General features: G+C 48.3%; 4 protein-coding genes and 1 pseudogene across 5 annotated transcripts; 2 read left to right on the plus strand and 3 right to left on the minus strand.

Moving 5' to 3' along the window:
- The first annotated feature begins 259 nt into the window (after positions 1-259).
- On the plus strand, positions 260-1,048 carry LOC101783889. The gene has a single exon (XM_004962996.3). The coding sequence runs from the start codon at positions 462-464 to the stop codon at positions 783-785; it is 324 nt and encodes a 107-aa protein (XP_004963053.1). The 5' UTR covers positions 260-461; the 3' UTR covers positions 786-1,048.
- Positions 1,049-1,573: 525 nt separating this feature from the next.
- On the minus strand, positions 1,574-6,585 carry LOC101784299 (SPX and EXS domain-containing protein 1). The gene is made up of 12 exons (XM_004962997.4): positions 6,074-6,585; positions 5,260-5,298; positions 5,071-5,163; positions 4,826-4,942; positions 4,093-4,188; positions 3,394-3,507; positions 3,179-3,232; positions 2,871-2,918; positions 2,610-2,760; positions 2,334-2,499; positions 2,174-2,243; positions 1,574-2,097 (listed from the first exon to the last, which is right to left on the minus strand). Exons 1-12 carry the CDS (start codon positions 6,137-6,139, stop codon positions 1,843-1,845), a joined length of 1,269 nt encoding a protein of 422 aa, XP_004963054.1. The 5' UTR covers positions 6,140-6,585; the 3' UTR covers positions 1,574-1,842.
- Positions 6,586-8,245: 1,660 nt separating this feature from the next.
- On the plus strand, positions 8,246-15,249 carry LOC101784693 (wall-associated receptor kinase-like 21). Of its 2 annotated transcripts, none has more exons than XM_004962998.3 (3): positions 8,246-9,333; positions 13,244-13,279; positions 13,782-15,249. In XM_004962998.3, exons 1-3 carry the CDS (start codon positions 8,367-8,369, stop codon positions 15,056-15,058), a joined length of 2,280 nt encoding a protein of 759 aa, XP_004963055.1. In that variant the 5' UTR covers positions 8,246-8,366; the 3' UTR covers positions 15,059-15,249. The 2 variants fall into 2 exon arrangements, with proteins under 2 accessions (XP_004963055.1, XP_004963056.1); XM_004962999.3 differs by lacking the exon at positions 8,246-9,333 and adding an exon at positions 9,342-11,789.
- Positions 15,250-15,908: 659 nt separating this feature from the next.
- LOC101754066 lies at positions 15,909-17,508 on the minus strand (annotated as a pseudogene).
- Positions 17,509-17,835: 327 nt separating this feature from the next.
- LOC101785356 (plastidial lipoyltransferase 2) lies at positions 17,836-21,340 on the minus strand. Its single transcript, XM_004963001.4, has 5 exons — positions 21,045-21,340; positions 20,125-20,389; positions 19,668-19,818; positions 19,248-19,531; positions 17,836-18,375 (listed from the first exon to the last, which is right to left on the minus strand). Exons 1-5 carry the CDS (start codon positions 21,227-21,229, stop codon positions 18,352-18,354), a joined length of 909 nt encoding a protein of 302 aa, XP_004963058.1. The 5' UTR covers positions 21,230-21,340; the 3' UTR covers positions 17,836-18,351.
- Between the last annotated feature and the right edge of the window lie 921 nt (positions 21,341-22,261).

Below are 22,261 nucleotides of genomic sequence, written 5' to 3' on the forward strand. Positions count from 1 at the left end.
GTAACTTCTCCGAGCACAGGCTCCTGGTCGTGCCGTGTAAATGAGAATCTGATTAGTTGGCGGTGAAAAAGGTGAAGAAGACAGTGGAACGTGCTCGAGGAGTCATCGATCGTCAATGACTGGTGCAGCGAATAAACAAGGCAAACAGGCGGCGCTGACACGTGAAACCATGTCCGGGAGCTACCTGTTTCGAGCTCCAAAGTCTCTTTCCATTTTTAAAATGGTTTGAGGGTAAATAATTGCGATCAGAGTGGTGATTAGGCTCCTCCTCCGTCGCCGTATAGGTCTATAAATAGGCTCGCCATCGCCACCTTCACCTCTCCTCTCACTCACCACACTCTCTTCAGTCTCACACATCGCCATTACCGTGCTAGCTAGCTTAGCTCACTCTGTCACTCAAGCTCTAAGAAATCAATCAAGGTCAAGGAAGCGGTTTGTCTTGCTTTGCGTCGATCGCAGCCATGTCGTCCTCCATGGTGTCGTCCAAGACCTCGCTGCCGGCGGTGGCGGGGTACGGTGGTGACGGTGAAGGCGGCAGCGTCGACGCTGCTTCCTCGGCGGCGCCGGTGACGAGCTGCCTGTACCTGCACCCCGGCGCGGGGACGCTGGACAAGGACGCCGTTCTGCGCCGCATCCGCCACCGGAGGCGCCACAACCGCCTCCGCGACACGCTGCGCTCCATGCTGCAGGCGCCGCCGCCGCCGCAAGAGACGGAGAACATGGACGGCGGCGCCGCCGAGCGGCATCTCCCGTGGCCGCTCGACGACGCCTTCTCCGCGCCGTAGATTTGCGCTCTTCCCTTGTGCAGATTAAAGCAATGCCATGATCCAGTGTGGGATCGCCTGTTCTTGTGTAGATCGATCAAGAACAGGCGAAGATGATCGAGCGTAGTGCCTAGCGCAGTAGATGTGTGTATTGTAAAATTACTGCAAGGGTATGATGGAGCCATGGATCAAAGATTTATTCTGATGTCTTCTTTGTATAATTGCTTGCCTACTTGGTGTAGTTATGAATCATGATCGAGTAATTGAAGAATGTTTGGATCAAATGTTTAATTCGTTTTTCCGTCTTGTTTTGGATTTAATGTTTTTTAATTTGCCCAAAAAACCAAAAGGCTGCAATCTGCGGGGTGTGGATACAATGATTGGAGTACATCATATGCCATTAGAGACAGCTTCTTGGATTCAGATATTTGGTTTTCATTTTCTATAATGCTATGATAGATGTTACTTCACCAGGTCCCAGCTATTTGATAACCTGGTGATATGAAATGGCTATGGTGGCACCCACCGAGGATATGATAAACAAGGTGAAGAGATATTTCTTGAGCAAGTGCTGGACCAAGAAATCTCTTCTTAGATCTTGGATTTCTCCTTTTGTTTAATTTTGTTCTGTCCTTTTCTGCCTACCTTCAGTTTTTGTACAGCTTCTCCCTGTATATAAGTTTGTACAGTTCTCTTATTCATAGAAGATGTGATCAGTAGGGTATACCCCACCTGCTTACCTCAAAAATAAATATTTGGTACACATCAAAGATAAAAGCTGGACAGTAATCTTAAGTGCAGAATCCAGATAAGTTCGTAAAATTTTGGCATTACTATTATTCTTTCATGTGTCAACAAATACCTCCTGTTGAATTCAAGAGGGTTACAACAGTATACATCCACAAGAGGATTACAGTCATACGTTTTCCCAACAATTTCAACTTTAAAACCTACCATGTATCCCGACCTTTTGAGCTCTACAGACAAAATCTGAACCGTCGACGTAAAATTGGGCTATAATGGTCACACTAAAAGAATGGTGATGAATCTGTATCGTAGAATATGACTAGAATCCAATTCATACTGTATGGTTACTAGAATCCAGTAGCCTGTCTCCTTCCGATGGCATGTCAGATGACATCTCCAGGTTTTGCTTGGCTGTCATCTTGTTCCACTCGTTCTCAACTCGGAAAAACACCCACTGCCACCGTCTCAGTATTTCCAGTGCTGCTATGGTGAATAATGTCAGGTAGTTGTGTCGAAGATGTGCCGAGAGCTTGTATGTCCATGTACAGCGCAGAACCAAATTGCTGCCTAGTACCCAGTAGAATACCTGTAGAGCATGTATAGGACTGGTGACAAAACTGTCCAGAAGTTAACTAAGAGCATATATGTGTTCAAGTTCATACCCAGTTCTGCCCATAGAGAAGATTAGTCCATATGCTTGGGTTTTTGAACATGAAAATCCTGGTTAGGATGCTGCAGTAACAGAGTAAAGCCCATTAGCAGCGATTGTAGGTGTATCACATGTTAAATGAGTAGCAAAGAGATCATGTAAAGGCAGCACACCTCAAATCCCAATCTCGCTTTATATCCCAGTAGAAGGAATACAAAGAGTTTATAACACTAGAGATAAGCCAGAGGGGGCGGTAAAAGCCAACCCACTGCTCAGGAAATACATGATACTTGAGAGCCGAAAGGAAAATCACTGGAACTGCTGTTGAGTACTTGAGGGCTGGATTTGGGATTAAAAAGTGGCAAGTTATTTGAGAAATGGGTATAAGAATAAACATGCAAGTTATCTGCAATATAAATGATCAAAGTTGATGCATGATGAGTGAATACCATTCAAGAGACATGCCTTCTCCTTTGTATCCCTGTACTGTCGGAGACATTGGAAGAAACGGCACAAGTAGGGAAATACGAGGACAAGAGGAATAGCAATGGAGTGACTGCCGCAAATAGAATCTGCTTCAAACCAAGCAATAGTCGCAACCTGTCAAATATGGAAATGAGAAACATTGCAGAAGAATGAGATCAGTTCTCACAATAATATACAACTGAGGACAATATGTGTATTACAAGGAGCACATGTAAGAAACCAACCTGACGATTAACCATGCGACAAACTGAACGCTCCAGATCTGAGAACACCTGTTAAGAATTAAGGAAATAAAAAGATGGCACCAACAACAAAGATTAAACATTTATAACTATCAGTTTCCTACACACTAAAAGTTCAATGTGTTCAGGTAATTAGAAGATAATTTTTGTCTTCCATGCATATGTTATTAGGCTACACCAAGATGAGAAACAGAGAACCAAGTATTATCAACAGCCAGCACTGTCCTTTGACATGGATGTAAATCAAACTAAAAAACAATGTCCGCAACCAATACCAAAGTAGCACATACCTTTGACATGGATGTGAAAATATCAGCCAAAAAGAAGTCAGGGAATGTAATCGCCTACAGACAGGGGAGCAGAAAATCATTAGAAAATGGTTTTGCTCCAGTGGCCTCCACAAAAGTTACAATCAGGAAAACCCAACCACGGCAGTCATAATGTCTGCAGCATAGCAAAAGGTAAAACCTATTTGTACCCATTACTGATAGATTGTACGACTTACTTGTAAAGGCAGTATTATACGCAACACTGTCCTCAGAAAGTAAAAGCGTGATGATATGTAGAACATATCGAAAGGGGAAAAGAGGATGATCAGAAGGATAGCATACAAGAGAACCTGCAAAGAGGCAGAAAGGATGTCAATTATTTCACCACCCTATATATGAAAACTGATGCACAAGTGAGGGATATAGAATAAGATATTCTTGCTTGCAACTTGGGGGGAGAAACTGGGTACCACATCCTCCAGAATTTGAAAATAAATAGATAATATGCAGGATCATTTAAGATAGATTTTTTGTATATGTACTTCTGTATTCACTGAGACATGTCTTTTCACTGAGAACAGTAAGTTCAGTGCTAAATGAACTAATACAATGAAAACTAACATTCAGATCTGCAGTAATACTTTAGATAGTTAGTGCTCAGATATTCTACTGCGACAAATCATCAGTTCATGAATTATCACCGCATAGCTGTCAAACACTCATTCAATGTGCCCGTAACATATTGATAGGTTATACTTCATAGCAAGAATTCAGCCTTGCACGCATTGGATTGTTGTTAGGAAATGCTGGTCAGGTGAAAGCATTAGCACAAAGCCAACATAAGCAATAACGCAAAAGGTCACATGATCTTAAGCACACAAGAAAGAAGAATAAAGCATTGAATGGATTACTACTGAACAGTTTAGATATTACACTGGTTGAGATGCTGCAAGAGATACTTCTCCATGTGAGTACAAATATAGGTAAGCTGTCATGCTTGTGGGGACAATTAAAGTCAGCCAAGTAGCACACTGTCATTGGAAAACAAAACATAAGTGTTAACGTAGCAGAAAAATGTGTTGAATACGAGTGGTATGAAAGGCTATCCAGCAGTATAAAATAACACTGATAAATGCAGAAACAACAAATGTGAAATGTGTCTAGCACAAGATATCTTGATATCTCAGAAAGAAAACGGCTCATCTGACAGATTTAGAACATGCAACAGGCACATGACATTCTCAAAAACAATCAACACAGTTTAACTGAGAAACAACAATAAAACTACAAATTGCATATGAAAGCAGGATGAACAGCATTTTCACCAAAAAAAAATACAGGTGAAGTTAAATTGCAGAGTGTATGAATTTACGACACGACAGAAATCTGTGAGCTTAACAAAGTCAGCACAAATATGATTAAGGACAAAAAACAAGCTTTAGTTCAAACATTCAGAAACTTGTCATAGTGCCAAATGTGTTCCATATATTATTTGAAGAAAGGCATCAAGCACAGTATTGAATCACTACTGTGTACTATACTCTCCCCTCACTGTCCATGACTAGGCAAGTCAGCACTATAGATACATTTCCACAGGAAAAATATATTTCCAAATAAAGAATCAAGTTAAAAATGTGAAGTGCAAAGACAACAGTGTAATAGACATACCCTCCATATCTCTCGGTGAGATAAATGTGTTTGCGCAAGATCAAAAACTTTAGCATAGTTGACCGATGATTGCGCAAAGACCCATAAATTTACTCCCCACAACCAAATCATCAAGGCCTGCAATGAGAAGGATCATATAGTTAATATAGATACATAGATACAAACGGAGGCTTTAATTTGTCTTCTTTTTCTACAGGTAGCGACTGTTCAGCATGACATAAAGTACGGTGATGAAATAAACTTACCACGAGAAGAAGAGGATTATAGTACAAGAAAGCCTCATAAAGAAATAAGTCTCGCAGATCAGCACTCATTCTCATAACTGAGTCCCAACCTATCTGTAATGGTGATATATATAGCGAATTAGCACAAAGAGGTTAAAATCATGCATAAGAAAGGTCATGCAGTCATGCATAGATGATGGCAAGACTGACCTTGCAACAACATAAGCCCCATAGGAGGAACAATATGGCCTGAAAAAGGATAGGTCTGTCAGAAGTCTAAGAAAGCATGATTCGAATACGGTACACATTTGTAATATTCACTGGAACCAGCTTTCCAATATTCACTGGAACCAGCTTATGCGTAATAATGTAGGGGCAAAGAAAAATTTAACTATTAGCTTTATAGACTTTTGCCACGCAGAGACAATCAAACAGCATGTCATAGGAGAACAGAAAAGGAAGCTTATAATGGAAGATGGAAATGCTAAAAGCCCATTGTATCATTCATTTCTAGATTTTCAGCCATTTCCCAGGAGAATCAGATGTGTAGGTTGAGTTTCAGTAAAAGATTTGTTTATACATCAACTGGTAACTTCTCAATTGTCGATGCTTGTTGTCATTGCAATGTGAGTTCTGAGTTGTGGTTAATAGCAGTTATGAATAGATGCTTGCAAACTCAAACTGAACCCTCCGCACCAACTCTCCCAACTGGGACCTCAAAACATGCTTAACAACTAACTGTCCCGTAACCATGTGCGGCACTTTAAGATAATGCAGAACAGGGCAGACCTACTCCCCTAGTCCCCTGCATGTAAGATGACGACTAAACAGAGTAACTCCTTGCACACTAGTGCGGTTGCTTTACAATATAATGGTGCATCAGGAGGTAAATTTGGCGAAGATCACTTGACATGAAATCAGAGTCCATGTGGGATGGGTAACTCATTGCATTTCATTTCACAGCAGGACAGGGGGGGTTGGCAACTAAACTAGAATCGAAAGGGTTGTTGAGATGCCGAGGTACCTTAAACCGCCAGAGGAAAAGCGGCGAGGGCATGATCGCGACCGCGGGGATCGTCGCGCCCTTCATCTCGCCGCCGGCGCCGCCGGGCCTGTGCGCCCTCCGCGCCAGGGGGCGGTCCTAGCGTCTCGAACACTGGAGGCCTCTGATTCCTGAAGAACAACGCTAACTCACCAACAAACGAATGGTGAATCTCTCCACCAACCAGCCAGCCAGCCGACCAATCCAGAGCCAACCAGTCCCCCCAGCGGATCTCCTCTCCGCTCCGCGGCAGACCTCCACGGGAGAGGGCGACGACGACTTGGCGAGGCGCAGCGGCGACGCCTGATCTGGAGGGAGGCGCGGCGGCGACGCGTGATCTGGAGGGAGTCGCGCGGCGTGTAGCAGAGGGGGGAATGGCGATGGCGACGAGATCTGGGAGGTAGGGGGGAGGGAAGAGGGCACGGGGCGGCGTGCGAATGGGAGAAAGCGAACGGAAGGTACGGGACGGAGATGAGGGAGAGCAAGTCCGACGACGAGTTTGACGTGTGAACGAATCCACAATTTTTTTAAACAAAAATAAAGAGAGAGAAATAAATCATTTTATTATTTCGTATAGTACTTGCCGAACCGGAGGCGTGGTGGTATCGCGGGAAGCCGGAAGAGCCACCGGATCGTGCCGCCGGCGTCGCGTCGGTGCCGCTGCTGCTCCCGCCGGCGTACGGCCCCACCCGAGCACCCACTCGACTTGACGCCGTCGACATGCAGAGGAGGGGAGCTCGAGCAAGCAACCGTCAATCATCGGAGCAGACGAGACGAGACAGAAGGCGTGAGTAGGACACCTCGGACAAGCTACAGCCTACGTGTTCAGTGCGTGGTGCCTAACTAATGATCCACTGCAGATCGATGGATGCAGGACGTAGTTGGCTCGAGGGACCAGGGAACGCGACGTGGATGACGTCGTCGGCGTTTGCAACCAGCAGGAGCTGCTGCTGCTGCTGCTGTTGCCTGCTGGAGCGCGCGCGCCCTATGCTTTTTTTGCCCTACAAGATCGATGCGAGCAAGGCCGTTGGCTGGTGAGTAGTGGCTGTCAAAGCTCGAGCGACCAGCTTACAGACGTGATTGCTACCCAAATGCGCGTTGAACACTTAGAGTCAATTGTTTTCGAAAAAAACACTCGAGTCATTGAGCGCACCTACTATATGCTATGCTCGTGACCTTGCGAAACCGGCCGGTTGCCGCTGGTTGCCGTACTGCGACGGTTTCATAATAACTTGCAATGGCTCAGTTTTTTTGGGGGGGAGGGTGGATAAGGCAAGAAAAAATGAAAGAGTTTTTTTTTATTTAGAGGGTTAAACATAGTCAAGTATGCTCGTGATGCATGTATGCACATTCTATATCCCAACAGACACATAGCTTCTAAGGCTACGGAGGTTTCATTCTCATTAAATACAGTATCGTGTCAGCATTTTTTATGATGTAGCAAAGAGTTAAATGAGAGGTGGAATAAGTTTTATGGGGATGAAACCCTGTATACACCATTTCCAAGGTAGTATGTGTTTTTGCATGTAGTGTTACAAAACAGCAAACAATAAAACTGTACATTGTAAGAAGCTATTTCAACTATGACATAAATAACATTTTGTTTATATGTGCATCGAGAATAACCTAAGGTTTGCTTTTGCTTTGTGCACCCTAAGTTTCCGAATCCTGTATTATTCGAATTTAGATACATATTCCTTCCTCTTAGCCAGAAACGTATGCTTCCGTCCGGACCGGATCTCCCTTTTGTACTCACATAAAAAACGGAAGGTACCAGAGCCCAATGTCCTACATGAACATTACCAAAAAAAAAAAAAAAAACTTTGTGCCTCGCTTGATAACCGGAGTCCGGAGAAACCCAACCGTTGACACTGAATTGATTAGTTCAGTGAGGCTGCTAACTAACCGCCGCCAGCAGCCCAGCAGGACTCGGCACACCCTCCGGATTAACTAGACAACAGCCCAGATCACACCGCACGGCAGAACCCATCTGGGGGCATGCAGTCCGAACTCCGAAGAAGGCCAACCTTTTTTTTAAAAAAAACTAAATTGAATAATTCAGTGCCAGCGGCATGCCGCCAGACCTGGTCGAGGTCCTCGAGGATTTGATTTAGCGGCCACGACGCCGTGCTGCAGCGAAAACAATTCCTGGGAATCAAAATGGGGGCAGAAAAAAGTACGGGTTTTTTTCAGGATTGGTTTCTTGACCATATTACGCTCTGACCAAATAACCAATGATATCCATCTTCTTCTCCCTCCGGCTCTCCCTCCTGGCATGCTGCAGCTTTTCGATATCAGGCAGGCCGGTGCACAACTAGCTGGGCAGCTTTCCTCCAAGAGTAGAGACCAGCAGAGTGAACTGGCTGCCTACATGCCCCTCGTCTTCCTTCTCCTCTCCTTGATCCCCCATGCAACCTTCTCCGCAACCGCCGCCGGCGTCGGCGGCGCCGGAGGCGGAGGGTGCAACCGTCAGCGCGGCGGCGTGACCGTCCCCTACCCCTTCGGCTTCTCCGGAGACTGCCCCATCATCCTGGCCTTCAACCAGACCACCTCCACGTCGCTCCTCCAGGGAAGCACCGCGGCCGCGCCGTACCCGGTCCTCTCGTTCAACTCCACCAGCTCCACCTTCCTCGTCGCCCTCTCGCCCTTGTGCAACCGCACCGTCCCCGAGGCGAAGGCGTCGCTCAGCGGCGCCGGGTACGGCGTCTCCTCACGCACCGGGATCTTCGTCCGCGGCGGCTGCAGCAGCGGCGGCGGCGGCGGCGCGCCGGCGGCGAAGGCCGCCGCCTCCAGCTGCGCCGTCCCGTCGGATGTGATGACGAAGCTGCTCCGCACGGCGCAGTGCGGCGGCAACGACACGTCGGCCAGCTGGACGTGCGTGGCCTCGGCGCCGCCGGACGCGGGCAGCGCCGCCGCGGCGAGGGGGGAGGGCCAGTTCATGCGGTGGGAGAAGGTGGAGGCCGCAGGGTGCCAGGACGCGCTGACGGCGGCGGTGTACGCGCGCACGCCGCTGGGGGTGCCGTCGGTGGAGTTCGGCGTCGCGGAGCTGGGGTGGTGGCTCGCGGGAACGTGCGCGAACGCCACCAGCGGCGGCGGCGGCGGCGGCCGGTGCGCGGCGAACGCGACGTGCCGCGACGTCGTGACGCCGAGCGGGGCGGTGGGGCACCGGTGCGCGTGCCGGGACGGGATGGTCGGCGACGGGTTCGCCGCCGGCGAGGGGTGCCACTTCGACGTGCCGGTTGGTGAGTGCTTCCTGCTTAATCATTGCTGCTCTTGCGTCACGTCATCAATCACGGATCCATGCGAGCCACAGAGGATTGTCTCAAAGTGGGGACAAGTTGTGCCACGTCAGCCTCACCCGGAAGTACTCGCGGCGGTCAATCGTACGTAAGCTAGCTAGTTAATTTTCCGTGACCGTGCCCGTATTTCATTAGGCGAAAGAAGATAATTACTGGTAGATCCTAAATACGGATCGCTATGGAACCAAAATTCCCAAAAATGCAAAGTGCAAAGTCAGAATTAGGAATAAGAGAACACAGCATTTGGATAAAAATCAACAAAAATCACACCAGTCTGAACAAAAATCTTAAATATATATAAAAAAAGGGAGAACAAATAACACAATACCAAATAAGCATGAAACATAGTTACTGTTGGCGCAAATCTAGGACCAACACACGAACGCACTCGAACGTGCAGCATGTGGAGCCGCTCCTTGCAGCACCTCTACGAGATCCAAGTCAGACTAGTTTGAAGGTTGAGATTCAGGTCAGACTAGTTTGAAGGCCGATCAGACTGGTTTCGCCAGCGAGTCCAGCGAAGAAACCAACGAACGCACACCCAGGAGGGACCCCGTCAGGGTAGACGCACCTTGGGTTGCCCTAGGCTCGACAGCCCAGCTAGAGCGCCTCCTCATGCCATGAAGACAGGAGAAGAACAACACATGGGGTTGGAAAAGTAGAGTAAAGAGAAAGAAAGGTAAAACAATAAAAGATAGATTTGATAGATTCGATTGGAATTCTCTCAATCGGCCGCGACCCTTTATATTTATAAGGAGAGGAGGTCTTGCCACTTTGAGAGTCGAAACCCTTACAAATCCCGTGTCAAAACACAACTCCTAACTTGGACTACACAGATCAAACCGATCTGACCGTCCTGGCAAACCGGTACGATCGATTTTCCCGGATGCTGAACTTCCTAGGTCATAACTCTCTCATCCGAGCATTCTACATATGCATTTTGATCTACTCGATGAGAGCTACGTAAACCGATCTGACCGGTTCAAAGACCTACTCGTCCAGATATGCCAATTTTAACTCTAACAGTTACATCTATTATGAAATATGTTTTTTTATAATCTGATTCTTTGAAACAGTTGATGCTAGTACTCGCCCTAAACTTTATTGAGGCGCACGGCAGAACCCATCAGGGTAGTAAGCAGTGCTAGGCATGCCAGAGCCGCCACGGCCACGGTATATAACTGTATAAGAAAGGCCAGGTCAGCGAAGATTCTCATTTCACGGGTATGCGGTGCCCGCGTCGTCGGTCAAAAGCGCAGCAAAAACAATTCTGGGGATTCAAGATGGGTGCAGGAAAATGTGTTTTCCTTTCAGGATTTGTTTCTTGACCATACACACACACACACACTTACTGACTAATAACACGCTTTTCCTAGCCGTCATCTATCTTCTTCTCCTTCCTCCCTTCTCTCTCTAGTCATATTGTGCACACGGCTATCGTCTCTCTCTCTCTCTCTCCCCATTGGCATGCCACCGCTTTGCAGTATTAGGCAGGCCTAGGAAGTAGGTAGGCAAGCCATCGAAAACTACTCGCAAGAGCAGAGACCGGCGGTGTGAACTGGCTGCCTACATGCGCCAACTCTTCCTCCTCTTCCTCTTCCTCCCCCATGGAACCTTCTCCGCAACCGCCGCCGCCGGCGGCGGGTGCAACCGCCGGTGCAACGGCAGCCCCGTTCCCTACCCCTTCGGCTTCTCCGGCGACTGTCCCATCCTCCTGAGCTGCAACGCCACAGCTTCCACGCCGCAGCTCCGCACGGGCAGCACCGCGGCCGCGCCGTATCCGATCCTCTCGTTCAACTCCACGCGCTCCACCTTCGTCGTCTCCCTGGTGCCGTTGTGCAACCGCACCGTCGGTGACGCCAACGCGTCGCTCAACGTGGCGTCGCAGAACGGCGCCGCCGGCTACGGCGTCTCCTCTCAGACCGGTCTCTTCCTCCGCGGCACTTGCAGCGGCGCTACGCCGAAGGCATCCAACTGCAGCGCCCCCGCAGACATCATGGCGAAGCTGCTCAAAACGGCGCGGTGCGTCAACGACACCGCCTGGACGTGCGTGGGCTCGCCACCGCCGAGCATCACCGCGGCGGAGAATAGCAAGGAACGTGGAGCGTTCCTGGATTGGGGGGCCGTGGAGGCCGCCGGGTGCGAGGACGCGCTGACGACGGCGACGGTGTACGGGATCGCGCCGGCGGGGGTGCCATCGCTGGAGTTCGGCGTGGCGGAGCTGGGGTGGTGGCTCAACGGGACTTGCGCGAACGCCACCGGCGGCGGCGAGTGCGCGCACAACGCGACGTGCCACAACGTGCAGACGCCGAGCGGGGCGTGGGGTCACCGGTGCGCGTGCCGGGACGGGATGACCGGCGACGGGTTCGCCGCCGGCGAGGGGTGCCACTACGGCGCGGGTGAGTTCTTCTCCCTCCCTTCGTTATTGTTGCTCTAGTCATCACGGATCCCGATGGGTGTTGGTTAGCGGGGCCACGTCAGCCGCACCCGGAAGTCCTCGGTGCGGTCAAATCATGCGCGAGCTAGCTAATCATAGTTCACACTCACTAACCCACCACCAGATTATGTTTAACATAACACTGTTGCTTCACTCTCTAAAGGAGTTCAACTTTGATCCTACATTCATGGAGCACTACATTCAAAATGAGAATAGCTAAGCAATTTGAGCATGAATAATCCTACATTCAAAATGCACCATGCGCATAGTTTGACCATTTTTTTTCATAAATAAATCTGATTGTGTGTCTTACATTAGTGCCTATCAAATAAAACAGGTCCAAGGATCAGCACTGTCATTTTTTTTTAGGTTTCACGTCATTTAAAACTCGAGGGTTTCAGAGATGGTGATGGGGGTTGACAAACAGCAATCTTTGGCTTTAGCAGGCTAGCAGCAGTTTGCCACGTGTTTTGAAACGGCGATGCTGATCCCTCCCGGCAATAAATGGGCGAATAGAAATCCTTGACCTGGGATAACCTATTTTTCAGTGTATATTCCATTTCTTCACAAAAAAAATTTTCTTGAATTCAACCCGCCGCCCTAAGTTAACAAATCCGGTTACCATGTTTCCACGGTGACTCTTCCTGGTCCGACAAATTGTATCTTGGATTATTTTGGTTGAATTTTCTCATGGGACAACCATGTCTCGGTTAGGATCAAGCTGGCATGAAAGAGTGTACAATTTCTTAACCTGGGAATTATATATTGTTTTCTTCTTCTTCTTGGTGGTTGAAAATTAAAGGAAGCATTATGATAGTGAGAAAACGAAAAAAAAGTAGACAAAGAAAATGCGCACTGCAAGATCCCACCAATCTGGACAAAATCCTTTAAAACAAAATCTGAGGAGTATGAATCTGTCAGAAGCAATGAGTCAGACAGGTCATACTATAAATGAAGCATTTTTACTAACAGAAACCAAACAACTGCCACCAAGTACCAGACTACCAGGTACCTGCCTCAATTTATGGTCTGCATTATAACTTTTTTTAAAAAAAAGATTAAAAGAAAGTATAAAGTTTATAGCATTTCAATGTAGTGATCTTGGCACTGCTAGTGCCCGGATGTCCGATAGGAAATTTTCCATCGGACGCTCCGTTGCAACAGCGAAATATAACATTTGTAACATTGAAAATATATAGTTGCAACACAAAAAAATAAATATGTTGTTTGTTTTTGGATAGAAAATTCCCGTCGCAACATGAACGCTATGTTTCATGCGACATTCACTATGAAATATGGAAAAATAATAGTTGCAACATCAATACTTAACTATCGCAACATATGTCGGAGCGTTCGATTTTTCTTCCCCATCCAGACGCCTGTATCTTAGCATTACTTTTTTTTTTGTTTTTGCAGAGCGCTCCAAGAAGAAGTTTCTCCTCGTAGTTGCAGGTAAAAAATCGAACTCCTCTCCTTGACTTTTACTGCTTGCAGTCCTTGAGTCCTTGTAGTCTCCGATATACTATCCTGTTTCGTACGGCGTGGTGAGAACAATCAGAAACAATCAGATGCTCCTCGTCAAGTCAATTCGTTCCGTCTGCATTTTTCGCTGCCGGTTACGTGCAGTTTCATGCACGTTGATTCTGACTGCTTTGACCTTGAAGAATTCTTCTCGAAACATAAAAAAACCGCACACAAATTGAAACGAAAAAAAAATCTTTTTATAGGAAAATTCTATAGCTTTGTTGGACTAAGAAAAGATTTATTTTTTTACCAGTAGAGTAGTAGACAATTGAATTTGTGGAGATCAAGGTTAATTGTGTCACAGGAATGCCAATTGAATTATTTTTTTAAAAAAAAGTCCATGCTTTGAACCGAATTTGTGCGAAGCACATGTCCAGAATCTGTGATCAAACATTCAAACTTAGTTAGTACTCGTCAATTTAAACGGCAGGTGTTGTGGCGGGTGTTGCGGCGGCCGCCGGCGCTCTTCTGCTCTGCTGGGTGCAATGCCGGCGGTGCAAGGCCGGGCGGTCGAGCTCGGAGCGGCTGGCGGCGATGCGTCTGCTGTCGGAGGCGGCGACGTCGAGCGGCGTGCCGGTGTACTCGTACGCCGAGGTGGCGCGCGCCACCAACTCCTTCTCCCACACGCACCGCCTCGGCACGGGGGCGTACGGCACCGTCTACGTCGGCAAGCTCCCGGCGAGCGCGCCGGCTCTCGTCGCCATCAAGCGCCTCCGCAGCCGCCACCACCACGAGGATGACGACGACGACGCCGCGGCGGCGGCGGCTCTGTTGCTCAACGAGATCAAGCTCATATCGTCGGTGAGCCACCCCAACCTCGTCCGCCTCCTCGGCTGCTGCCTCGACCGCGGCGAGCAGATCCTCGTCTACGAGTACGTCCCCAACGGCACGCTCTCCCAGCACCTCCTCGCCGGCGACAGCGGCGGCGGCGGCCGGGGACGCAGCCGGTTAACGTGGCGCGCGCGGCTCGGCGTGGCGGCTGAGACGGCGGCGGCCATCGCGTACCTGCACGGGATGCGGCCCCCCATCTTCCACCGCGACGTCAAGTCCAGCAATATCCTCCTCGACGGTAGCCTCCGCCCGAAGCTCGCCGACTTCGGCCTGTCCCGCGCCGCCGGCCGCCTCGGCGAGGCGACGCGCTCGCACGTCTCCACCGCGCCGCAGGGCACGCCGGGGTACGTCGACCCGGAGTACCACCAGTGCTTCCACCTCTCCGACAAGAGCGACGTGTACAGCTTCGGCGTCGTGCTGCTCGAGCTCATCACCGCCATGAAGGTCGTCGACTTCGACCGCCCCGCCGCCGAGGTCAACCTAGCCTCCCTCGCGCTCGACCGGATCGGCAAGGGCAGAGTCGGCGAGATCGTGGACCCGGCGATCCTCGGCGGCGGCGAGGAGTGGGTGATGGAGTCGGTCCGGCACGTTAGCGAGCTGGCGTTCCGGTGTCTGGCATTCCACAAGGACGTCCGGCCGGCGATGTGCGAGGTCGCCGCCGAGCTTCACCGGATCAGGGACGCCGCCCCGGACTCCGACTCCGACTCCGGGTCCGGGCTCAGGCCTATGATGGACGTCCAGATCGACCTGAGCTTGGATGGAGCGGAGACGGTGGGAAAGAAGGTGGCGGTCTCGCCCGTGTCGGTGCAGGAGGTGTGGGTCAGCGACCAGAGCTCGCCGTCGACCAACGGCTCCATGCCGCGCTTTGTTGCATAGTAAAAGCTAGTTCTTGTACACCGATGAGGAAACCAATGTAATTCAACAACATTTTTTTTATCTCTTTTCTTCACTGTACAAGATGACATCCGTTGTTGTATACTAGGTTATCTGACAACATAAAAATATGCGATATACAACATTATCCATTTTTTTTTGAAAAAAATTGTATAACAGGTTATCTTAAAACAGCCCATGGTTTTGCATGCCAAAGATGATATATGTTGACAGCATCACAAAATGGCATCTTCGGTTTCCTTCGTCGTTTACCATGCAAGCAAGAAACATAGTTTGATCACAAGATACCTCGGGACAGAGCTGCATGCCAAGATGCACATTGGGAATGACTTTTAGTTTTATCAGCCACAAAAGCAAGAACAGCATCGGCACATTGTTTCCTTCACCAATAACACTGAGTTTTACAAGAAACGAGCAGACCATATGATAGCTATAAATGCTGGAGTGAGTGAAGATACAGAAGAAACCATCCCCAGAAACTGAAACAGCATCCTTTTCCTACATCTGAAAGAAGAGAAGATGTGCTACAAGGTGGAGTGCAGCAAATGCGGCAAGTTCACCTGGAACGGCTGTGGCAAACATGTCGCCTCCGTCCATGACGGTATCGAGAAGGGGAAGCACTGCACCTGCAAATCATGGCCAGGTGTCGACACAAAGGAGGAAGGATCCGCATCGACGACTGCGAAAGAAGGTCCTTGCTGATTTTTGTTTTGTCGGTCCAAAATCGCAGCAGCTGACCAATTTGCTGAATCAACTCTTGTGGCTGATTTGCAGGTGAAGCAAAGGCTTGAATTCGATGCAAAGAGATCACTATTCGATTGAAGAAGCTAGCTTACACTTTGAGAAAATAATGTTTGCCTCTGTTATCAGCTTGTACTGATTCATGTCTTGTACAAAAGAAACCAATAAAACATTGCTCAGTTAGTTGAAACCATGGCTCTGCTTGAAGACTCCAATCAGGGCTGTGGTCTAGAGAGAGTTTGAAGACGTCAGCAAACTCTTTAATCAAAGAATTGGTATGTTTGATTGGTTGTATCATTTGATTCATGTATGAAATGATTCAAAATAACAATGATCCTTTTGTTTGGTTGGGTGAATTGGACCAACTCATCCAGGATGAGACCATCCCACTTAATATATTATTCTACTAATTAGAGTGAATCCTACGGTACAAGCAAATTGGTTGAACCACCCCATCCAGGATCATCCATGCGTACACCATGTGGTGTATGCAACCAAACACACCCTTATATGCTTGATTCATCAGTGACGTTTCATCAATTCCTCTTCCATCAGGAGCCTTTTGTAATATCTCTTTAATGCTCCCCATGCGGCTGTCCTTAATTCCACAGGGTACAGTCATTTCAAATGGGGATAGGTTAGTTGTGACGTTTAGTGTTACACCCTGACAAGTTATATATCTGGGGAAGACTACATGAATCCCTATTGATGCAACTTTCTGATCCCCTAGAGAGAAAATGGGGAGGACTCAGTACCAATGCCACAGTTACTTATACTAACCATCAGAAAGAAAAAAAGTAACAGATGAAGGATCTACCCTTGATGCCCTGATAGAGAATGCGGATCGCAGTGCACGGATGATCACTTCTTCAAGTCACCTTTGGTACAAATCGAGATACTTTCCGTGATGACACAGATTGAGGATTGGGCTCATAACAAGCTAAAAAAACAAGAAACGTCTGTAAGAAACACAGATATGTGGCTTTCCCAGCACGCTCGACGCGATGAGCCTCGAAGCCGAAGGGAGGGGCTTCCTGATCGAAATGGAGGCACTTCTTGGCGGTAACGAAAAAACGGGTGGATGCTGCAAAGCGATCAGGGTGTCCGAGTGATTTCGCCTCTGCCTGCCAACCATTTCCTTCTCGCGACGATGGACTCCTGCCAAGCCTGAGACTCCGCGGAAGGGACTAGCTGCCGGTGCAGATCGAAGCAATCACACCTGTCTCAATTTCACTACAGGCAGCATCATCAGCCTGACCACCGCGACGGAAGCATTCCTGCTCGGCGCAGCTAGATCGCGAAGCGGTTACGGCTGTTTCGACACTACCTCCTCCTGTCGACGGCGGCTGGTCGGACCTGCAGCGCCGCGTCCCTCCAGTTGTTGAGGGATGCTGGGGTGTCGCGGCCGCCGGCTGCCGCGAGGCGCAAGCTCCTTCCCCGCCTGGGGCGCGTCGAGGTGGCCGGCGCGGGGAACGAGGCGCAGTAAGATGACGAGACGGCCGGAAGAGCCATGGCGACGCGCGGCGTTGGATCAGTGATCGCGCGCGCGCGAGGGATGGGCGCCGGCAAGCGGCGGCGGCGGAGGTCACTTCGGCACTTGTCGTCAAAAACTCGTGAGAGCGATGATGGGCTGGTGTATGATGGGCTGAAAGGTCCTCTGATGGCGCGGGCGCCTGAATTTTCCTGGCAACGTTGATCTGATCCAGTTTGGTCACAGCAGTAATCGATGCATTAGAGTAATATAGACATCCCTAAAAAAATTTAGAGTATTATAGACTCCCCCAATCTCGATTATTCACAAGAAAATAACTATAATTATTTTAAGAATGTACACACACATCACTGTGTTGATGAGTTCTTATGGTATAAGACCGTCTCAAACCATTGTGTAGGGAAACAATAATCTTTTATGCAAAATTCAGATGCGCTATTCTCTGTGAACACCTTGAACAAAAAAAGAGCACTTTCAATTTAGAACATGGATGCAAAACAACAATAGACGCCATTTTAAAGGCCGGTTGGGAATTGGGATATTAGCGCCGGGTCGTATACTCGTATGGAAGAATTGGTAAATACACTGTTCTTTACAAGAAAAGAGCACTACATGATGCTATAAACACTGAAGATCATCAAGAGAGACGCCGAATAAATCCAATCCAGAAACCTCCTGTACCTGAAAGGTGGATGTGCTGCTGCTATACAGACTGGACTGCAGCAAATACGGCAAAATTCATTTCGAATGGCTGCAGCACATGCAGCCTCCAAATAAAACATCATGCAGTAGGTTGAGAATGAGATTGTTATCTCAATGAAAACTGCAACGAGGGCTGATGCCTAAACTGTTGCTGTATCCATCAGCAATATATCGTCAGTTTCCCTTCCCCTTCCATCGGATTCCTTTTGTAGCATCACCTTAATGCTCCCAACACCACGATCCTTTATGCCGCAGGGATCTATCAGTTTGATGGGGGTTAAGTCAGTCGTGACATTTAGTGCTAGACCATGCTAAACTATCATACGGGTGCCACGAATCCCTAGCGGTGCAACTTGCTAATCTCCTGGAGAAGAAATGGAGAGGAATCATTAGTGATGCCTAGGTACCATCAATTTCACAAGCATTAGAAAATTTTGACAAACGAAAACAAAAACTGGAAACTTGGTGAGAGAATTAAAAATTTCCTAAGGATAGTACATACCAATCCAAACACCAGTAAGGCCTTCTAAGAGAACATGGATTGCAGTGCACGGATGATCACTTCTGACCTTAGGTACCAATCAAGATACCTTCCGTGATACACATTGATAATTGGGTGCAAAAGCTGTTTGTTCAGTTAAGTCAGGGCCCGGCCCATGAAGGGTCAACGTTATCACAGCACAGCGATGCAGTGTACTCTCCCAAGAGGTCAATCTAGATTATTCGTGAAAACCTAACTAGCTATGTGAAACTGGTATACACATTACCCTATTGAGTTCTTGATGATATAGAGACATCACAACCAAACAACCTTTCTAAAACAATTTTTTAGCGCTGGACAACAATGGATACATGACTGTAGTAATGCCATCTCTCTGAGAGGCTAGTCATTGTTTCTTCCAAAAATTATAGATTAAGTGGATGCAAATCAACAGTATACACCATTTTAAATGCCAGTTGGAAAAGTAGCAGTGGGTGTGGGTCAAATGGGAGCATTGATGTATTCATTGTCCCATGCAAGAAACGTTCAGCCATGATGCCACAAATACTGGTGCCCCATAAGGTGAGAAGACGGCGAAGAAACCCACTCCAGAAACAACATTCTCCATCTGAATGGAGAATGTTTCTATCCAAAGTGGAGTGCAGCAAACATGGCATGTTCAGCACGGTACAGCTGTGGCAAACACCTTGCGTTCAGAATAAAACATAATGCAGTTAGTTGAGAATGTTTTTTACCTGAAAGCTGCAATCAAGGCTGGTGTCTAAATCGAGTTGAAAAAGTTCAGCAAACTCTTTGATCATAGAATTATATGCCATATCCATCAGTAATGTGTCATCAATTTCTGTTCCGTGAGATGCCTCCTGTAATATCTGCTTAATGCTACCAACGCCCCGGTCCTTTATGCCACAGGGATCAATCATTTGGAATGGGGTCAAGTCAGTTGTGACGTTCAGCGCGAGGCCATGATAAACTATCATACGGGAGCCATGAATCCCTAGCGCTGCAACTTTCTGATCTCCTGAAGAAGAAATGGAGAGGAATCATTAGTGATGCCAAGGTACCATCGATTTTACAAGCATTAGAAAATTTTGGCAAATGAACAAAAACTGGAAACTTGGTAAGATAATTGAAAATTTCCTAAGGATAGTACATACCAACCCAAACACCAGTAAGGCCTTCTACCCTTGATGCCTTGATAGAGAATGCTGATTTCAGTGCGCGGATGATCAGTTCTTCGAGTGACCTAAAGTACCAATGAACATCCTCTTTGTGGTATTTCAGATTGATAATTGGGTACATAACAAGCTAAAGAAGCAAAGAAACAAGTGTAAGAAGCACAGATATGAAGTATTCACTCATGATGGCTGCAAAAATGTTTTTCTGAACTAAAGACTGAATGTGAATATGCATTATGCAATATGAAGTCAGGAACTCAGGATCAGTTGTATTCTGACTTCGAAGATGAGTAGATGACCAATCCTGAGTCTGTACATACTACTACCCATAACTAAACAGCAATCAGAATTTAAAAACGACTAATCAGTAAACAGAGCATCAAGCTGTGAAATACACTTTTAGATATGCAGCACTAAACACATAGCTGATAAGTACCTGTCCAGGGCCATGATACGTCACTTCCCCACCACGATTGATCTTATGAACCTCAAAAGGAGCATCTTCCTTTTTGAAATGGAGGTACTCCTCCTTGCTGACGGAGCCCAACGTATAAACAGGTGGATGCTGTAAAGCAATCAAGGTGTCCGAGTGGTCTTCGCCTCTGTCTAGCAACCCTATCCTCCTCTTAATAATAGCCTTCTGCCAAGCGTAAGCCTCCGCATAAGGAACGAGCTGCTGATGCAGGTCGAAGCACTCGCACCTGCTCAACACAGCTAGCATCATCATCATGGCTGACACAACGGAGGCAGCAAAATTCACGAGCAGGCCGTGCAAGCAGTGAAATAGCGAAATTTGAGCAGTGCAAACTGTCTGTAGACAATAAGACATCTGAATATCCAAGAGGGCAGGAGAACAGCCAGATGGAAGTTCAATCTGTTGATGACTCATTACGCTCAACTGTCGATGATTCCAAAATGTTAACGAGCAACTACACGATCACTTATTGATTTACCAAGTCTCCTTTCCCCGTTCCAACTACCGTACTAGGAGAGTTGATAAGAAAATAGTGCTCCAGCATTCTCCCTTTAACATTCCCTTTTTCCAATAATTATTGAGACAACCCAATAATTCACCCAACTCTCCTGAATATGCTGTGATTGGGATGAGACTACTGGGAGTCTGCAAAAGCAACTCTCCCAATAACAGTGAAAATGATGTTAGGATATCCCTATTGAAAATATTTATTGGGAGACTGCCGGAGGTGCTCGCATCTGTTAATGCCCCGCGCTTGCTGAATTCCTACATCGCATCAGATGACAAGGGACAGGACCAAACATCGATCCAGCCTTTGGAAGCGAAACGCCTAAACCACGAAACGCGAACGACTCTACTGCAAGGGATCCACGCTCGCGTACCTCCTCCTTTCGACCGCGGCGGGGCGGGCCCGCCTAGGCGCGGCGGTAGGGCCGGAGCGAGCGCCGGCAGCCGCGAGCCGCAGCGTTCCCTTCCGGGGGCGCGACTGCGCCGAGCAGGGGGTTGCCGGCGCGAAGGGCGAGGCGCGGTGGTGGCAGGAGGAGTACGACGACGGCAGGAGGGCCATGGCTGGCGCCGCACTCGTCGCGCGCGTGGCGTTGGGAAGCACGTGGGAAGGCGGAGTTGGAGCCCTCCACTTTTATGCTCCCTGTTCGCCGGCGCGCGGTGGCGGCGGAGGGAGGGGGGCGGAGGCACCGAGGACGCGAGCGCGAGGCGTTGGGCCGGCGTGATGTGGGCTGTTGGCCCGTGGCCTACGACGAGGGAACGAGCATGGGCCGGCGTCGTTACGAGGCCCACAATATCCGTGAAGGCCCGGTCGAAACTGAAAGGAAAATAAAAGGAGAGTTACGACGGCAAGCCGGCAGGTCAGTAAAATCGCATCTACGGATGGAGACTCGAGAGTGTGAAACGCGACAGTAAAAGTCAGTAAAACCGTGCATAAAGCCATAAACCTAGCGAAAAATCATGGAACACGAGTCGGTTAGAAGGTGGCACGGGCTCCAAATATCAGACCAGAATACCTCCTCCCCTTTTCATCTCCTCCCATCACAATCCCCCCATTCACCATCAGTCCAGTGCGAGCACCAAACAGCTTGCGGCTGACGCTGATCTGACCGGAGCCGAACGCGATCCAATGGCTTCGGGCTTTCAGCTGCCTCGGACGGGATGGCCCAGCCCAGGCTGTGCGTGGACGCGGGCGGGGGCCGCCGCTTTACGCGACAGCCAATTTACGCCGCCCCGCGCTTGGCGCTCCCCCCACCCGCACTCTCCTTTCTATGCCTAGGTTGTCTGATCTCTCCTTCCCAGATCCCACACAACTTCATTGCCATCTCATTGCTTCTTAAAAAAAACACTGCCTCTGATCCACAGTTCACCAGACGTGCCGTGTCCGCCGGGTAGCACGGCTAGCAAAAATTTACGTCCAAGACAAGCAAGTGAAACTGCCGTGGTCGACTATACTAGGCCGGTAATTGACAGTTGCTACTCTCCTTTTTTTTTTCCTTGAGTTTTGGTTCTAAACTACTAATATGTAGTGGATTCTAAAGATTTGAATCTTGATAGTTGGTTCATTTGTTCAAAAAAAAGAATGTTACCGCTA

Source organism: Setaria italica, chromosome III (genome assembly GCF_000263155.2).
Source record: "Setaria italica strain Yugu1 chromosome III, Setaria_italica_v2.0, whole genome shotgun sequence".
Classification (NCBI taxonomy): domain Eukaryota; kingdom Viridiplantae; phylum Streptophyta; class Magnoliopsida; order Poales; family Poaceae; genus Setaria; species Setaria italica.